General features: G+C 43.1%; 1 protein-coding gene across 5 annotated transcripts; it reads left to right on the forward strand.

Annotated features, from left to right (window-relative positions):
* Positions 1-2,287: 2,287 nt before the first annotated feature.
* On the forward strand, positions 2,288-14,686 carry plat (plasminogen activator, tissue). 5 transcript variants are annotated; one of them, XM_053421625.1, is made up of 16 exons: positions 6,330-6,369; positions 6,581-6,598; positions 7,859-7,946; positions 8,405-8,528; positions 8,765-8,899; positions 9,695-9,805; positions 10,651-10,825; positions 11,250-11,341; positions 11,442-11,616; positions 11,746-11,831; positions 12,146-12,205; positions 12,297-12,501; positions 12,579-12,715; positions 12,912-13,052; positions 13,205-13,353; positions 13,443-14,686. In XM_053421625.1, exons 3-16 carry the CDS (start codon positions 7,884-7,886, stop codon positions 13,608-13,610), a joined length of 1,821 nt encoding a protein of 606 aa, XP_053277600.1. In that variant the 5' UTR covers positions 6,330-6,369; positions 6,581-6,598; positions 7,859-7,883; the 3' UTR covers positions 13,611-14,686. The 5 variants fall into 5 exon arrangements, with proteins under 5 accessions (XP_053277599.1, XP_053277602.1, XP_053277603.1 ...); XM_053421624.1 differs by lacking the exons at positions 6,330-6,369; positions 6,581-6,598 and adding an exon at positions 2,288-2,433; XM_053421627.1 differs by lacking the exons at positions 6,330-6,369; positions 6,581-6,598 and adding an exon at positions 2,288-2,433 and having other exon boundaries at positions 8,405-8,447.
* Positions 14,687-15,337: the final 651 nt, after the last annotated feature.

The raw sequence follows: 15,337 nt of genomic DNA on the forward strand, positions 1-15,337 counted from the left end.
CAATGTTGTTTTTCATTTCATCATCTGCTTTTCTTGAATCAGGTATAAACAGAACTCGTCGTTTATTCAACCAGAAACTTGACCTATTTGCTGATGCACATCTGATGATGCTGACGTGAAGTTTCACTGCGTAAGAACCTACTTTATCCCATCTGAAGGGTTTCTAAGAAGAAAAACAAAACATTCCTGTTTATTCTAGCAGATGGTTCTGCTTCCTAATCTTTTCCAGTGAGGCTTCGGTACAACAGAGAGAGGGAATCATGGAAGTCATAATGATAGACGTTTGTTGTCTTATTTAGCTTCGTTTAGTCATGTAAACCTAACCTGTGGAACTGGTTTGAATGTTGTCCTTGATTACATATTATTATACAGGAGTTTATGTTCCACTACATTTATCTGTCTCACTGTCGTTTTTTTTATTCAGATTTTATTCAATCAAACACACTGGTGCTAGTAGCAACAGCTACTAAGGCAATGGATTAACTGACACCATGTTGTTGGTTCCAAATGGTAGTGATCTTTTATCATATTAATATTATATATCTTCCTAAAATAACCCCATTGTGGTGCATTATCTGCTCGTTCATTTTTCTTCTAGACTGATGACTATGCTGACATTGTATTTGCCTTTTGGGGTTAGTGGGTTGCTAATACAGAATTCTAGTCCCAATAAACATGGCCTACAGTTAACAGCTGGTTACAAAACAATTCTTTGTTTAATTATATATTTCTTTCCAACTCAATCCTAATCGTTTTTGTTATATGCTAGAGTGATGTTAGATAGGAATCTCTGAGTTGTGTTCCTGCCACACAGAATTTCTTGTGTATTCAATATAGTTGTTGATACTTTGTTTATATATCTGGAGCATCTGAGTGCAACAAACTGAGGAAGTATTCATTCCCACATTAAGACAGTAACAATAACAACAACAGTTTCTGTAATTCTTCCACAGAGTTTACAGCTGACTGTCATTCAAAGTGTAAATAATGGGTAAAAGGAGGATAAGTGAAATACTTTCTGCATCATTCAAAACCAAAACCAGGGAGGAAGTGTTCCTTAAATGGTCAGTTGGTCAATGAAGCTGTTTGTAAGTGAAAATGGAGAATAAATCATGATACTCTGTCAGACGAGTTGTTTGTGTGTCTGTATATGTGTGTATGTGTGTGTGTGCACGCTCTAATCAAAAACAAGAGGACAGACGCAAAGTTAACAACCCCTGCCTATTACGTACTAAAGTGTTGCATTCTCTGCTGTTTAATGTGGATTTAACAAACAGTAAAAACAATGAACATTAATTATCCAGGGTGAAAAAAAGACACTTCAGCTCTAACAAAAGCTTGAATGAATCTTGAGGTTGATTAAATGACTGATTTCCTGAGGAAGGGATGGGTTCAATAAAAGAGGATAATGGTTGTGTGACAAATGGTTCCAGGTGCCAAACGGTTAACCACTCAGATATTGAGACTGCCAAAAAGCACAGACAGTGAAAAACACATAGTAAGTCAGTGTTAATGTCAAATAACACAAATTAGAGTCACTTTAAAAGAAGAAGTAACCCGACTACAATAATATCACATCCAAATAACTGAAAATAAAATGCATAATACCATTATGATGTTACTTCTCTTAATCTTTCATACATATTTTGGTTAATATGACTTGGTGTGGGCTCATAAAATGTCTAAACTGCCATAAACCCAAACATGCTTTCCTCTGAAGTTTATTAAAGTAGAAACCCAACCAAATATTTATGCAAAGTATAGGAAACAATATTTCATGTGATGTTTCTCCTAAAATGATTAGTCAAATATTAAACCTGTTATTAATCAATTTTCTGTCAACCAGTGAATCAGTTAATCAAGTAATCATCTCAGCTGTACTAGTGGTTGGTTTCTGTGTGAAAAGATAAAACTGCAAGACTATGTATGGTGGGAGTCAATGGGGGCCAAACAACATGTTGCCCTTGGGTCCTGTAAGAGGTTAGTCCGGCCCTGGAGACTGCAATAGTTCACTTATGTTCAAATAATAACACTGAATGTACCTTTAGTTACAAAACTCCAACTGCAGGTGATGTAGAGTCTAAAATTTGCTACAATACTTTGAAATCCATACTTGTCATTGATAGTAAATTCTAAGAAAATATTTATTTCCAGTTTCTAGTTAAAAACGTGATTTGCTCGCCCAGCCTCCAGGGAGGTGTTACGACGGCCTGGCTCCGTATCGGCACCACCCAGCAGGCTGCATCATCATCCGGCCGGTCAGCCACGCTTCCCCCGCTGAGGTCACAGCTGCAGCCCTCCCCCCTGGAGCCCTGCGATAAAAGCTGCGAGCGGAGAGATACCCGGCACAGTCTGAGAGCCTCATCCCAGCGACACCGAGCCGTCTGCCGCAAACACACTGAGAAATAACCGCTCCAGAAGACTTCACCCTCGGTAAGAGCATTTTTCCTTTTTGTTTAAATCGCATGCTGTCGCTTTTAAGATCCTTTTAGACGGAGCAACGTGCGGTTTCTCGCAGAATGAAGACTTGAATAGTGTCATCAGAGCATCACCATTATCTGAGGCTGTAGAGCTTAAAGTTAACACACATTTTGCAAAGCTGCAATTTGATGCGTGAAAGAATGTTTTACATAAAGTTGTATTGAAATAGAAACAGTAGGAATTGCCATGCTTAGTATGAATAAACCTAATAACAATATACCTATAGTTATAATAGTTTAATCAATGTAAAGGGTAACTTTAAAAATATTTTCTCTGATTTAGAAATGTAAATGTAATCGTTAAAATGTGATTGGATAATGATATGGATCAGTTCTCTTGTTTCATATCACGATAATAAGCCAAATGTGAAATAAGATAATTAATACTTCTGCCATATTGAGTAATCTGCATGTATGATATTACATTTGAGCAGACTTGTTGGATTGAAGCTTGTGAAGTATGGTGGTTGGGATTAGAGCATTCATTTCCCCTCATTGCACAGAGATGCAGTTCTCTCACAACACACAGCGGATATGTTGTTGTATTACTTTGTGTTTTCTAATTCGATTATCTCCCATCACAACTTTTACTCACTGTGACTCCAGCGGCTCTTTATTTACCTCCCTCCATCCACCTGTTAAATCTAGGGTGAGAATATACCAATTCACCAACAGTCCAGTTTAATCCCCAAACGCTTGACACAGTAAATCAGGTACTTTGTTGTTATCAACGTTGCTTACAACACGCGATCATACAGTGCTCTGTGGCTGCTTCTCTGAATGTTACAAGAAAGAACATATTGTGCTGGACTGTCCCTATAAGATACAGAGATTCTCAGCATGTGCGTGTGTGTGAGTGGTATTACTTGTGTTGTGGGGACCTAAATATGTTAACATAAACACATTTGCATAGTGAAGGCATGTTTTAAGGTTAAGTTTAGGTTTGGTTTATGTTAATAGTTAGGCAAGTAGTCACTTTGGTTACGGTAAGAGTCAATGTCCTAGGCATTGTGTGTGTGTGTGTGTGTGTGTGTGTGTGTGTGTGTGTGTGTGTGTGTGTGTGTGTGTGTGTGTGTGTACTTGCACCACTCAAGCCAAATTCTGTAGGATCACTGGCAGGCTCTTATCGAGCTAATGAGGTGGACTTACGCACAAGCTTGCATTTCAGGAATTTCTTCTCCCCAGCGTCGGTCAGCAGCGCAGACATTCTCCGTCACTCTGGAGCTCTGTTGCGTCGCATGTTGAGAGATTGTTGAGTATGTATGCATTCCCTGCAGTGTGGTCAGTCACCTGTGTTTGATGCCTCACACTGAGGTTTGTGACTCAGGGGGATCAGTGGTTTTGGTCCTAAAGCCGTAAGTGGAGAGCAGGTCAGACGGGATAGAGCTGGATCAGACTGTGGGAGCGATGGGATGACACTGAATCCTTAGTGAATGTGGAGGTTGTGTCTTCTTCTTCTAATGTTCTCGATTCTTGTTGTAAATCCCCTCAATGCTTGCATCTGTGTCTCTTTATACAGCTGTGTCTGTGCAGCCCTGGAAGCTTGGGTGACTCAGGACGACTCACCCTCTTTCTGCTTACCTCCGGGATTTGATTTCATTTTCCCTCCTCTCCCTCTTTTCATCCTACTCCTTTTACCTTCTCTCTCGCCCTCTCCATCCTTTCATCTCCTCCCACATAGTCTTCTCAGCTCCATTATCTCCCACTGTTTATTCCCATTTCTAATGTCAGCACCTGCTTCCTTTGGTTTTACGAGTTTATCATGATAAGGACAAGGCCTCATATTGTGCACAGTCAGAAGCTGGAAGGCAACAATGCTGCTCTTTGTTCTGCGGGACTTTACAGAGCCAGATCACAGCTGGTTCACTGCATCGCACTGAAACCCCCCCCCCCTGTTGAGAGTGTATAAAGTCCTCTAAGTAGCTTAGTTATCAACAGGACATCACATGCCAGAACACATCATCAGCAAACATGATGCACACATGAAGGAACAACACCTAAACTGAAGAAACAAAGAAAGAAATACAGGTTTATGGATCCCAGCCGGTCAAACCAGTTCAAAATATGATGTTTAAACTTGCTGCCTGGAAAATGACACTGCAAGAATGATGTGGCACCAGAAGGGAAACTCTATATCCCACAGTTGGTGAGTTCTCTAAGAAATGTTGTTGAGAAACTGACCACAGGAGTTTGCCAGTTACTCACCTGGGTCCCAGTGTGTGAGCAGTCCAGCCTCTTTAGGAACTTTATCAAGAACCAGTTCTGACATTCGCACATGAAACAGGAAGTAAAAAACCCCAGCGACGCTTTCAAGTGCAAACAGTGAACCAGTATTTGAACTTCACAGTCAGATGAAACTATGCTCACTGTTTTAGACTTTGACATTTTGGCGTTGCGGTTGGAGGACGAGAATGTCTCACCTCAAAACTTTACCAACCCAGCTCGCCATCATCATTACACATCCTCGCTAATGGTCCCCTGAACTCACAGCCAATAAGTCAAAGTGTGTGTTCAGCACTTAAACCAGTTCCCAGTTTACACTAATGGGAAACTAAAGCCTTGTCGGAAAGCCGCTTTTGTTTTAGGTCTCGACATGTGTTTTTTTGTCTTTGTGTGCGTGTCTGCCTTTTTACGTCGGAAGGATCTAAACTGGATTCACTTAATTGGAGCATCTGAAAACCAGCGGCTGACTCACAGTCTGGCTGCTGCTGCTACTCGGCTGATATTTCCATTTCTTCCATTCATATTTGACATACTAACTGAAGGAACCACACTCTCCGCATGCTGCAGACTCGGTTACACATGTTTCAACAAATAACAGATTGGGTGTAGCTGATGAATGCTTTAACCCCGGCAGTGCCAGTGGGAGAGCGTTGTCCCGATTTTAAGAGAGGCTTGATCATGAACCTCACATCTTCTGTCAGTCAGAATATCAATAGCTCTGGTTCTTCTTCTTGGTCGTGACCCCCTCATGCACATAAAGTTGTATCTCCTTGTCCTTGGTGGACTGAGAAGAGTATTATAGTAATATGTAGTACATCTTTTAGTGGTTATGATGTCATTTTTTAATGTATTTTAGGTTTTGACTATTGACCAGAAAAGTTAGGAAGACTTGAGAAAACCTGAACTAAAAACAGTTTTGCTGTTTGACCTGATCAGTTTTACCGTAACACTGTAGCTGTCACCAGTGTCTTAAAAAATCTCTGTTTTGTGATTGGTCGCAATCCAGTTTGACGACTTCATAATCCCAATTTAATGTATTTTAATAGAAAGTCTCCATAATTTTAAGTGAAAACATCTATAGTCAAGCCAATTGTGATAAAAACTCTTTATGGTCAAAGATTCTGAGTTGATCAGCTCTAGAAAGTTTGTCCCTCTGTATATAAAATTAAAAGAGTTTTCCTTTGTTGCATGATTATGAGATTTTGTTAAATACTAAAGACAGCCCTCAAAAACAGCTTAAGATCAGGCCCATTGCATTGTGGGATTGTTTATGGAGCAGGGATCATTGCACCCCAAAGGGGCCCCTGCATGTCAGATACCACTGACTGAAAAAAGGGTGGGATACACATATGTTCGTGTCTGATGTGTGCGTGTTTGGACGGGTTTCTGTGTGTGTGTGTGTGTTGATAGTTGCACACATTTCTGCCATGCAATGCACGGGCCACGCACTGGCAGTGTCGTAGCAGGAAACACATGTTTTCAGCTGACAGGGCCTCAGAGAGGGGCGACTGAACAGCTGCACAAAGGAAACAAAAAAGAAAACTGGTTGCTCGGTTGCCACCCTGCCAGTGGGGCTCTGTTGGGGGGGGGGAAAGTGCACAGCAGACAACAGGGTTCCTATTTGGTTGAGGCAAGGATCGCTATCAAGGGAGCTGCCCTCCTAATGGTGAGCCTGTGAACGCATGTATCTGTCCATGTTTTCAAGATGAAGTCCTGAGTGGGAGACTTTGTTCCCAGGAACAATGAGCAGAATGTACAGTAAAGCTTTTTACAGGGCTGTCGATTAGCTCCACGTCCCTGAGTGGTCTGTGTTTGTGGTCACCAGCCTTGATGGATTACGTCACTGATATATCAAACCCCCTTCTGTTTTCTATCAGCTCAGTCAACCACAGAAGGTGAGTCAGTGGAGAACCATCCGGCCTCTAAAAACCTCCCCTAGAATAGAGTTGTTAGTGCAGACGGCTGTAAGTCATGTTATTTGCACGCATGTGTCTGTAGACGTTTCCTAGCATTCTTTTTAAACACGCTTTGAACTTCCTCATTCTGAAGCCATTTTTACATTTCTGCTAAAATCTTCTTTTGTTAATTATCCTCTCTATACTCCCCCTCCTTATTTGTGACTCACGTTAACTCACACTTGACTGAAGACCAACAATAACCCTCATCTACACCTCCTCCTCTCATATTGTGAATCCCATAAAATCGAGAAAAGGAACAAGTCCGATAGCCACAGCTTTTTCTAGAAGTACAAAAGGGAAATATGAGTTTAGTGACTTTTTCTTTCGCTCGAGGCTTTTCCTTCTGTTTTATCCGCTTTCCCTTTTAAGTCCTGAGTCACTTTATCCTCCTCCAGCTGCAGCTTTGCTCTGTCGGAGAAGCAGGAGCTTTCTGCTGTTTGTTGCTGCCTTTCATCGCTGCAGGGTTTGTCCAGATTGGGCTATTTTAATCGTGATGGTCAGTGTCTCATTTTTTTGCCATGAAGATAATCTGGTTCCTGTTTACTCCCAGTGGGGAAGACACAGAGGTATTTGTGGATTACTGTTATGACATGAATATAAATAAGTTGAAGTAGTGGGCTGGTAGGAGGAATGGGACAAGATGGGAAATCCGGTAAATAATATGTATACAGCACAAACTTGAACTCGCCCATGAGACTGCCAAACTTCAAGATACTAGAAATGACCTCCGCTTTCCCCGAAGCACCTCGCCGTGTCCACCCTTTCCTCCCGAATGGGCTTCCTCACTCCAAAGGGATAATTTCAGAGGCAGACATCGGGATGGAGGAAGGAAGTCAAACACAGAAACAGAAGTCGACCGGTCAATCGCTTTCCTGCAATTGTTGGCTCAGTCTTGATGACAAATTCATGACTACGATTTATTGCACAGAGAGTCAATCCACATTTTTTTGCAAATGAATTTGCCTATGTTGTCAATGTGTTTGCATCATTGTCAAGAGATTCCTGGAAATAAATGACCTCATTATTCACAGCAGGATTATTTTACCTTCATATTATTTTATATTAGACATTGCGTGGCTAAGATCTGATTTCAATCAACTTCTTATTTACATTTTTTGTCCAAAAAACCGTTGAGGATGCATCATGGTATCAGCGCTTTCATTTGTATTTATTATTTTTTTTATTTTCTACTTCCAGTAAAGTGAAGACCACTTGAGGAGGCATGACCAGATCCTTTGGACTACTCATTGTTCTATCTGCTCTCTGCTGCGGCCTAGCGGACAATGTAAGTATAACATATTCATATTTTCAGCTCATCTACCTCAAATATATATTTTTTTGCATTAGTGTTTTGTTGCAATGCAGTTTTAGGCTTTGATTTATTGGTGTTGGCTTCCCAAAATTTTAACATGCAAGACTGAACAGCAATATTTTAAATGGATCTACATAATAATGATTAATTATTAAAATATTAATGAAAAAAATTGCTTGTTTAATTGGTTAGACACTCATTACTGTCCTGCAGCCGACTTTTAAATCTTGCATGTGATGTTTGGCTAAACCTAGAGGCAGCGTAATGTTGGTCCGGATGGATTCATACCAACTCTGTGTGCAGAAAGTTTCCTCTGCATGTTTATTTTCCCAGTATCCTGAAGAGAAGTTCCCTGGCAGCCCTGGATGGAAACCACCACCATGCAACCATCCTGGGCCGCTTTGAGTTTAACTTTATCTCCTGTGTTGCAGGTGCGGCCGCTCCGCTCTAAGAGAGGGACCCGCTTTTACAGAGGTGAGCCCAACAGGCAGCCGGCCAGACGGACGCTTTTGATTATTCATGTCCAGAAGTCTCCATCTTCCTTTGACACCTCCCGTGAGCACCAATCACACTCTCTTTCTTCTCCAATCACACCATCACCACCCTTCCCATCTGCATGTTCCCCTTTTAATTCTCTGTCGTCATCCACGTGTTTGTGCTCCTCTTCTCTGTTTTTTGTATATTCATGTTTATAACTTCTATATGTGACAATGATTCAGATTTTCTCTGTGTTTGATTGGCTGTATACTCACTGTTTGTGTTTGTTTGTGTGTGTGTGTGTGTGTTCTCAGTGCGTTGTGTGGATAGTGAGACATCAGCAGTGCGTAGTTATGGCGACTCTTGGCTGCGATGGAGGGGACAGCGTGTGGAGTATTGCCGTTGTGCATTGAGAGGACGAGAGCGTTGTCATATTGTGCCCGTCATCAGTGAGTGTGAAATTAACGCACAGACACACAAACACCTGTGGACTGACAGACCGACCCCCCCCCCCCCTCGTCCCACTTGTCCTGTTCACGATGAGCATGTCACGATCCCTCTGTTTGTGGGTTTGTCCGTGGATCTGCTGGCCTGCCCTCACCGACCTCTGTCTTCCATTACAACTTCACTTTCCCCTCTAACTTACCGTGAAAAACCTCGGATGATTATTTTTTTGTTGGCTTTCCTCGCTCGTGTGTCCAAATCGCTGTTATTTCAGTGCATCCCGATGAAGATCCGCTTGGTTTCTGAGTGGGTGTAGTTTAGTCTCAAACACTCCTGCCAGACCAGCCCTCGTACGCACTTTCACCCTCATTGACGAAACTCTATGAAGCACGGTTGCCCCTCCCTCAGACAAATTGCAACCACATTTTTTTGGTCTGCAGCGTCTGTGAGCTCATTCGACAGGGGGGGGGGGGATGAGTGGGGTGCTGTCATTCTGAACGCTAACCTTTAGGAAATGTTGAAATACTAAATGACGAACCGGACCGATGATAACATAAAACCAGTTCTGCTCAAGAAATAAACCCTCTACTGGATATTATGTCAGGATGAGCAGAGATTTACATGGAACTCAAAGTTTCAACATCGCATCTGTCACATGAGACAAAACCCACTAATCGAATTCTTTAGAATAAGCTGTCATGGCCAATCAATCATATTCTGATAATTCCAATTGTTCATGTACCAAAGAAGAGGTTGTTGTAGGACTGACTAACAGGATCCCTGTCTGCTCCCCTTTCCAGATTGCTACGTGTCTCAGTGTTACAATGGAGGAACATGTAAGGAGGCCGTGTACACGTCCGATTACATTTGCCAGTGTCCTGCAGGCTTCAGTGGGACTCAGTGTGAGATCAGTAAGTACACAACACGCCACAGGCCACAGAGATTTTTGTCACTGACGTGGAGTCAGTCAAGGTTTTTCTCAATTGATTAAAAACACTTTAGTTGTTAAATATGAACATCATAGATTTTGTTTGCCAAATAGTCTAAAACCCCCAAATTCAGTTTAATATTTAGTTTAACACTTAAAGTGGGAAATCCACACAATACTGTAGCTAGAAACCTTTAAATAATTTATTTCACATTCACAAGTTATTCTTTAAACCAAACAATAACTCATCCACGTCCATAACAGTGGGTCTGACACTGATTCCAATACTCTATGAACCAGTCAGTGACTCTCGATCAGGTCACAGTTTGACTGCGTGGCTCAAACTGAGGTGTCATTGGCCTGCGGCTTGGAGAGAAGAGGGAAAAGAGTATAAACACTGGAAAGACATTCTGGGATATGAATGTTTGTGTTTCTGCGGGCGACTCTTCGAGGCTTCAGGGACACCCCACCCTCCCAGTGGGATAATTACGTGAACCCCAGTGGTCACAGTCAAGTGAATCCAGCGAAAGAGTAATGAGTCGGGAAGGTCAGACTCACTAAATATGACGACATTTACAATCATCATAGTTTATGTTTGGTCTGTTTTCTCAACCACTAATTGGAAAACTCCACTATAAAGACACAAGTTGTGAATTTAGTGTTATTTAAGAGATAACAATGTTTTTCATAATTCGCCCAAATATTTTGAACAACCGGCTCCAGATCCAATAAATTTACTTTATTGCGTCGGGTCATTTTTTTAGAATCAGTCTCACATATAAATAAGTGACTCTATATTCAGTTTAACTCTGTCTCTCCCTCCTACAGACAACAAGGAGAAGTGTGTGGTGGGCCGGGGCGAAGGGTATCGTGGGACATGGAGCATCAGCCACTCGGGAGCAGAGTGCATCAACTGGAACGCCACGTCTCTGAGGGGGAAAAAGTTCACGGCGAGAAAAGTGGACGCCAGCAGTCTCGGACTGGGAAACCACAACTTCTGCAGGTATGGGACCGGAGGGATCTGCTCGGAGCTGGAGCGTCTGTGGGAATAAACTGCTAATGTCCATTGTGTCCATGCAATTAAAATAAAGGAGGGGTTCTGGTAGTTGACCCCACATTTTGAATTGTATTCTGGCATTTAAGTAAATTCTCTTATAATAACTAAATGCTTCTTACATGACTCATAGACTCATCATAGACCAGGCAAAGGTCCAGAGGGTATAAACTATACAGAGGCAGAAAATCCCAAATCTGACAAAGAGCAGAACTGGATGATGTGTTATTCTGTCTGATTTTGCAAAAACGTGTTTGAATAATGAACTTTGAAAACTGTAAGGATGTGAGGATGATTTTTTTTTACATTTATGAGGTGAGCCATGAACGTGCAGCATTTCCTCATTGTCCTTGTCTTTGTTTTCCCTTCTCAGAAACCCAGACAGCGACAGCACTCCTTGGTGTTATATCTACAAAGGCACTCAGGTCGTCTGGGAGCTCTGTTCTATGCCCAAATGTCCAGAAGGTGAAACTTTACCAAAATCAAAACTAATTAAACACTCAATTCTCTGTGTTCCAGCTCGGTTAAACCCTTGTTTTCTGTGTGTGTGTGTGTTTCGGAGCAGATAAGTACCAGGAATGTACTCTGGGCTCTGGTCAGTCGTACAGAGGCACAGCGTCTGTCACTAAGAGCGGCTCTAGCTGTCTCCCATGGGACTCTCCTGCTGTCAAGCGTAAGCACAACAACGCCTGGCGGTCGGATGCGCTGAAGCTCGGGCTCGGCAGCCACAGCTTCTGCAGGTAAAGATCCAAGCACGCACAATATCCTAAAACATACATGAGAGTTCCCCCCCGGCATCTCCCCCCCCCCCCCGGCCTCTCCCCTGCACTCAGGAGTGGGTTTCATTTTCCTCTTCCTTTACCCGACAGGAATCCAGACGCTGATGACGGTCCATGGTGTCACACCTACAATAACATGAGGCTGACCTGGGAGCTGTGCGACATACCGAAATGCTGTGAGTTCGCATTCTTTCATTGTACTTTCGTAGCAAGAAGGTTTCCGGTTCAAATCCCAGTTTGGCCTGTTTTCTCTGGGTACTTCCTCCCACAGTCCAACCTCATGCAGATAGGGGTTAGGTTGATCAGACACTCTAAAGTGACCATAGGTGTGAATGTGAGAATGAATGGTTGTTTGTCTCTGTATCCCTGTGATACCCTGGTGACCTGTCCAGGGTCAACCCTATATATAGTACATATTATAATACATTTTAAAGTGCAGGAACGTGTGTTGGTTCTAATCGTCTGCCCTTTCTTGTCGCCTCTATTTTAGCAATATCTACCATCACTACTCTCGGCCCGCGGGCCCCGACCAGGAACAACAACCACGGAGGTAAAACATCCTCATCCTCCATCAGTAGGAGTCCATTTCTCCTGATGTGTTTTCAGTTGGTTATTTAACCGTCATCCTCTCCTCCCTGCAGCCACATGTGGCCAGCGTTTAGACAACTCCCTGAACCGCCCGGCGTTCCGCATATTCGGGGGCAGAGAGACCGACATCACGGATCAGCCGTGGCAGGCGGCCATCAACGTCGTCCAGCGCCGTAGCAAGCTTCACCTGCACCGATGCGGAGGGGTCCTCATCAACTCGTGTTGGGTCCTGTCTGCTGCGCACTGCTTCGAGGAAAAGTAAGACACATCCTTCACCGTGCACTATTTAAAATGTGTGTCGTGCAACATAAAAACACGTTCACTGTTTTTTTCAGGGATAAAGCAGAAAAGCTGGAGGTGATTTTGGGGAGAACGTTCCGGAAACAGAACTCGAGCAGTGAGCAGATTTTCCAGGTGGAGAAGTACTGGAGCCATGAGAAGTTTGACAGCGAAACATATGACAATGACATTGGTGAGTGGCAATTTGAACTAAATTAAAATCAAATCAAAATCTTTCACCATTTCATGTCTTGCACATTCCCCCCCAGCGGTGATGAAATGGAAATTTAAGTGTGCTTGTTAAAACCTAAAACAGTCCCTCGGTCATCATCCCACATTTCCCCCTCGTGCATTACCCTGACTTTCCTTTGGTCACTGTCCACTTGCAGCTCTCTTGAAGCTGAAGACAGACATCGGCATCTGTGCTATAAACTCCCCGGAGGTTCTTCCCGTGTGTCTGCCCGAGCCGGGGCTGTCGCTGCCCAGCTGGACCGAGTGCGAGATCTCAGGCTACGGGAGAGACCAAGAATGTGAGCAAACATCTTTTATAATTCACGGGCTCTCACTAAGGTTGCATGTTGACTGACCAGTGGAGGGCAGTGTGAGCCAGCTCTTCCACAGAGCTCGGTTTTCCCGTTTTGAATAGCAGCCGCTGGAGTAGTAACTCAAACCCTCTCCACAGTTTCTGCAGAGTACTCCGAGCGTGTGAAGAGAGGTTATGTCCGCCTGTGGCCCAACGAGCGCTGTGTCCCAGATGTGCTGTCCGGACGCCCTGTTACCCCCAACATGTTGTGTGCAGGTGACACCCGAGGCCTGGACGATGCCTGCAAGGTGAGAACACCCCCATTGCTCCTCTTCACCTCCTCATTAGATCAGTGCTGATGACATCACTCACTCTCATCCCCACTCTTATCCCACAGGGAGACTCCGGCGGGCCGCTAGTCTGTCGGAACAACGACAGGATGACCCTGATGGGTGTGATCAGCTGGGGCGACGGGTGCGGCCAGAGGGAAAAACCCGGGGTCTACACCCGGGTCACCAATTACATCAGCTGGATCAACGGGATAATGAAAGCCAACCCGGTCTAAAAGGAAGAGGGGCTGCAAAGAGGATGACGTTGGATAACTGTTACCCATGAGCACATGTGGGTAAAGCAGCAGATTTGTTTATCAGTGGGAAGATGGACTGTGAGGTCCACAGGACTCTCGGGACTCTGTGGATCTGAACTCATGGAGATTTTGAAGCCGCAAGGTCACTCCGACAGAGACGCACAAGAGTTTCCATGCACCGTGTAGCTCCATGTTCTCTGTTCTCTGTTCAGTGCTGTGATAATATGACAGAATATGTGGAGAGAACAAACTTTTCCTCCTTCAGGTCCATCTTGTTTTAATCTGTTCATGCGTACAAAGTTTTCCTGTGTTTTCACAGTTCTGCCTCCACCTCACCGGAGGATTAGATAATGAATGTAACGGGAACGATTGAAAACTCCTCCCATCTCTGGCTTTCTCTATAAGCTGTTTTATACAAAGAAGTCACAGGGACAGACTCCAGATCAGTAGCACTTATAACCCAGAAGAATCCTCAGTCAACACAGGACGTTTACTTTGCACAGCTCAGTAAGTCACATAGGAATGTTTTTGCTTATCTTCTCAAGGTTTTGTGCAAAGATTGTGTCACAGACTTCTTGATAAGAGTAAATGATAAATGTTACTTCGGGGCTCGACTGGTTCCATTCAAACCACAAACATATCTGCTGGTTCAGATTCAGCTTGTTTTGTCTCTTAACGCTCTTAAGCGGAGGCAGTTCAGATTTGTATCAGATTCTCAGAACACTATCTCCACCAGATACTTGGGTTGATCCCAGTGTAAATATAACATGTATATTGTCTGATTTTTGATTTTATATTGAAAAAGACTGGGGACTGTTTGGTTCTGCATTAAACTGCTTATTGACTGCAAAGCCTAACACAAACACACTCACGTTGTCCTGTGATCGATTCTCAAGGGTTTTTAGATGTTTTGTGCTAAGTTAATATTTATGTTTGTTTTTATATTGCTTTGTAGAAAATATCATATGTTATGTACTGTCGACTAATAATTTATTGTTATTATAACCACTTTTTTGCAACATATTCGTTTTTCAATAAATAATATTTGGAATAAACCTCGTTGGAGCTTTTTATTGTTTCCAGTAAAGTGCAGATCATTTGTTTGCTCCTAACAGCTCGTAGATTTGTTGAGGTAAGCTGATACTGACGGTTCTTTCAGCACATTCCTGCGTCACCACTGATGAAACTCTGAGCTGGATATTTTGTCACCATGTTGTTGGCGTAGTTAATCTTTTTTTTATCATAACATTTTTGCTTCAGTAGTCACACATATTCCTCATACTGGAACGTTAGCTTCTTTCTTTATATTACTCCCACATCCATAAACCAGGAAAAAAGACTGTTAGGCTGCAGTGCGCGTTTGCTTTTTGACCATCAATATGCATAATAAATTCACAGTGTTGGGACATGGTTTTTATGCAAACCACAGGCCTCCCTTCAGTCAAACTTGAAACAAGGGAGCCGCATGTTCTGGAGTGAACTCAGTCTCCCAGAGTGCCACATGTTCCCTTTGTCTTAAGACAGTCAAGGAACTCAGTCTCCCAGAGGATGTAACAGGATGCTGCATGTCCTGGGATCTGGGCAATATCACACAAAGGTGTCAAGAACCTGGGGGGTCACTCCTATTGGTCACTCTGGTCCAAGACCTGTGAGGTCACCGGGACCAATATAAGGAGAGGTCTGCCTAAAATCTCTCACTTCTTCCA

Source organism: Pleuronectes platessa, chromosome 4 (genome assembly GCF_947347685.1).
Source record: "Pleuronectes platessa chromosome 4, fPlePla1.1, whole genome shotgun sequence".
NCBI lineage: Eukaryota > Metazoa > Chordata > Actinopteri > Pleuronectiformes > Pleuronectidae > Pleuronectes > Pleuronectes platessa.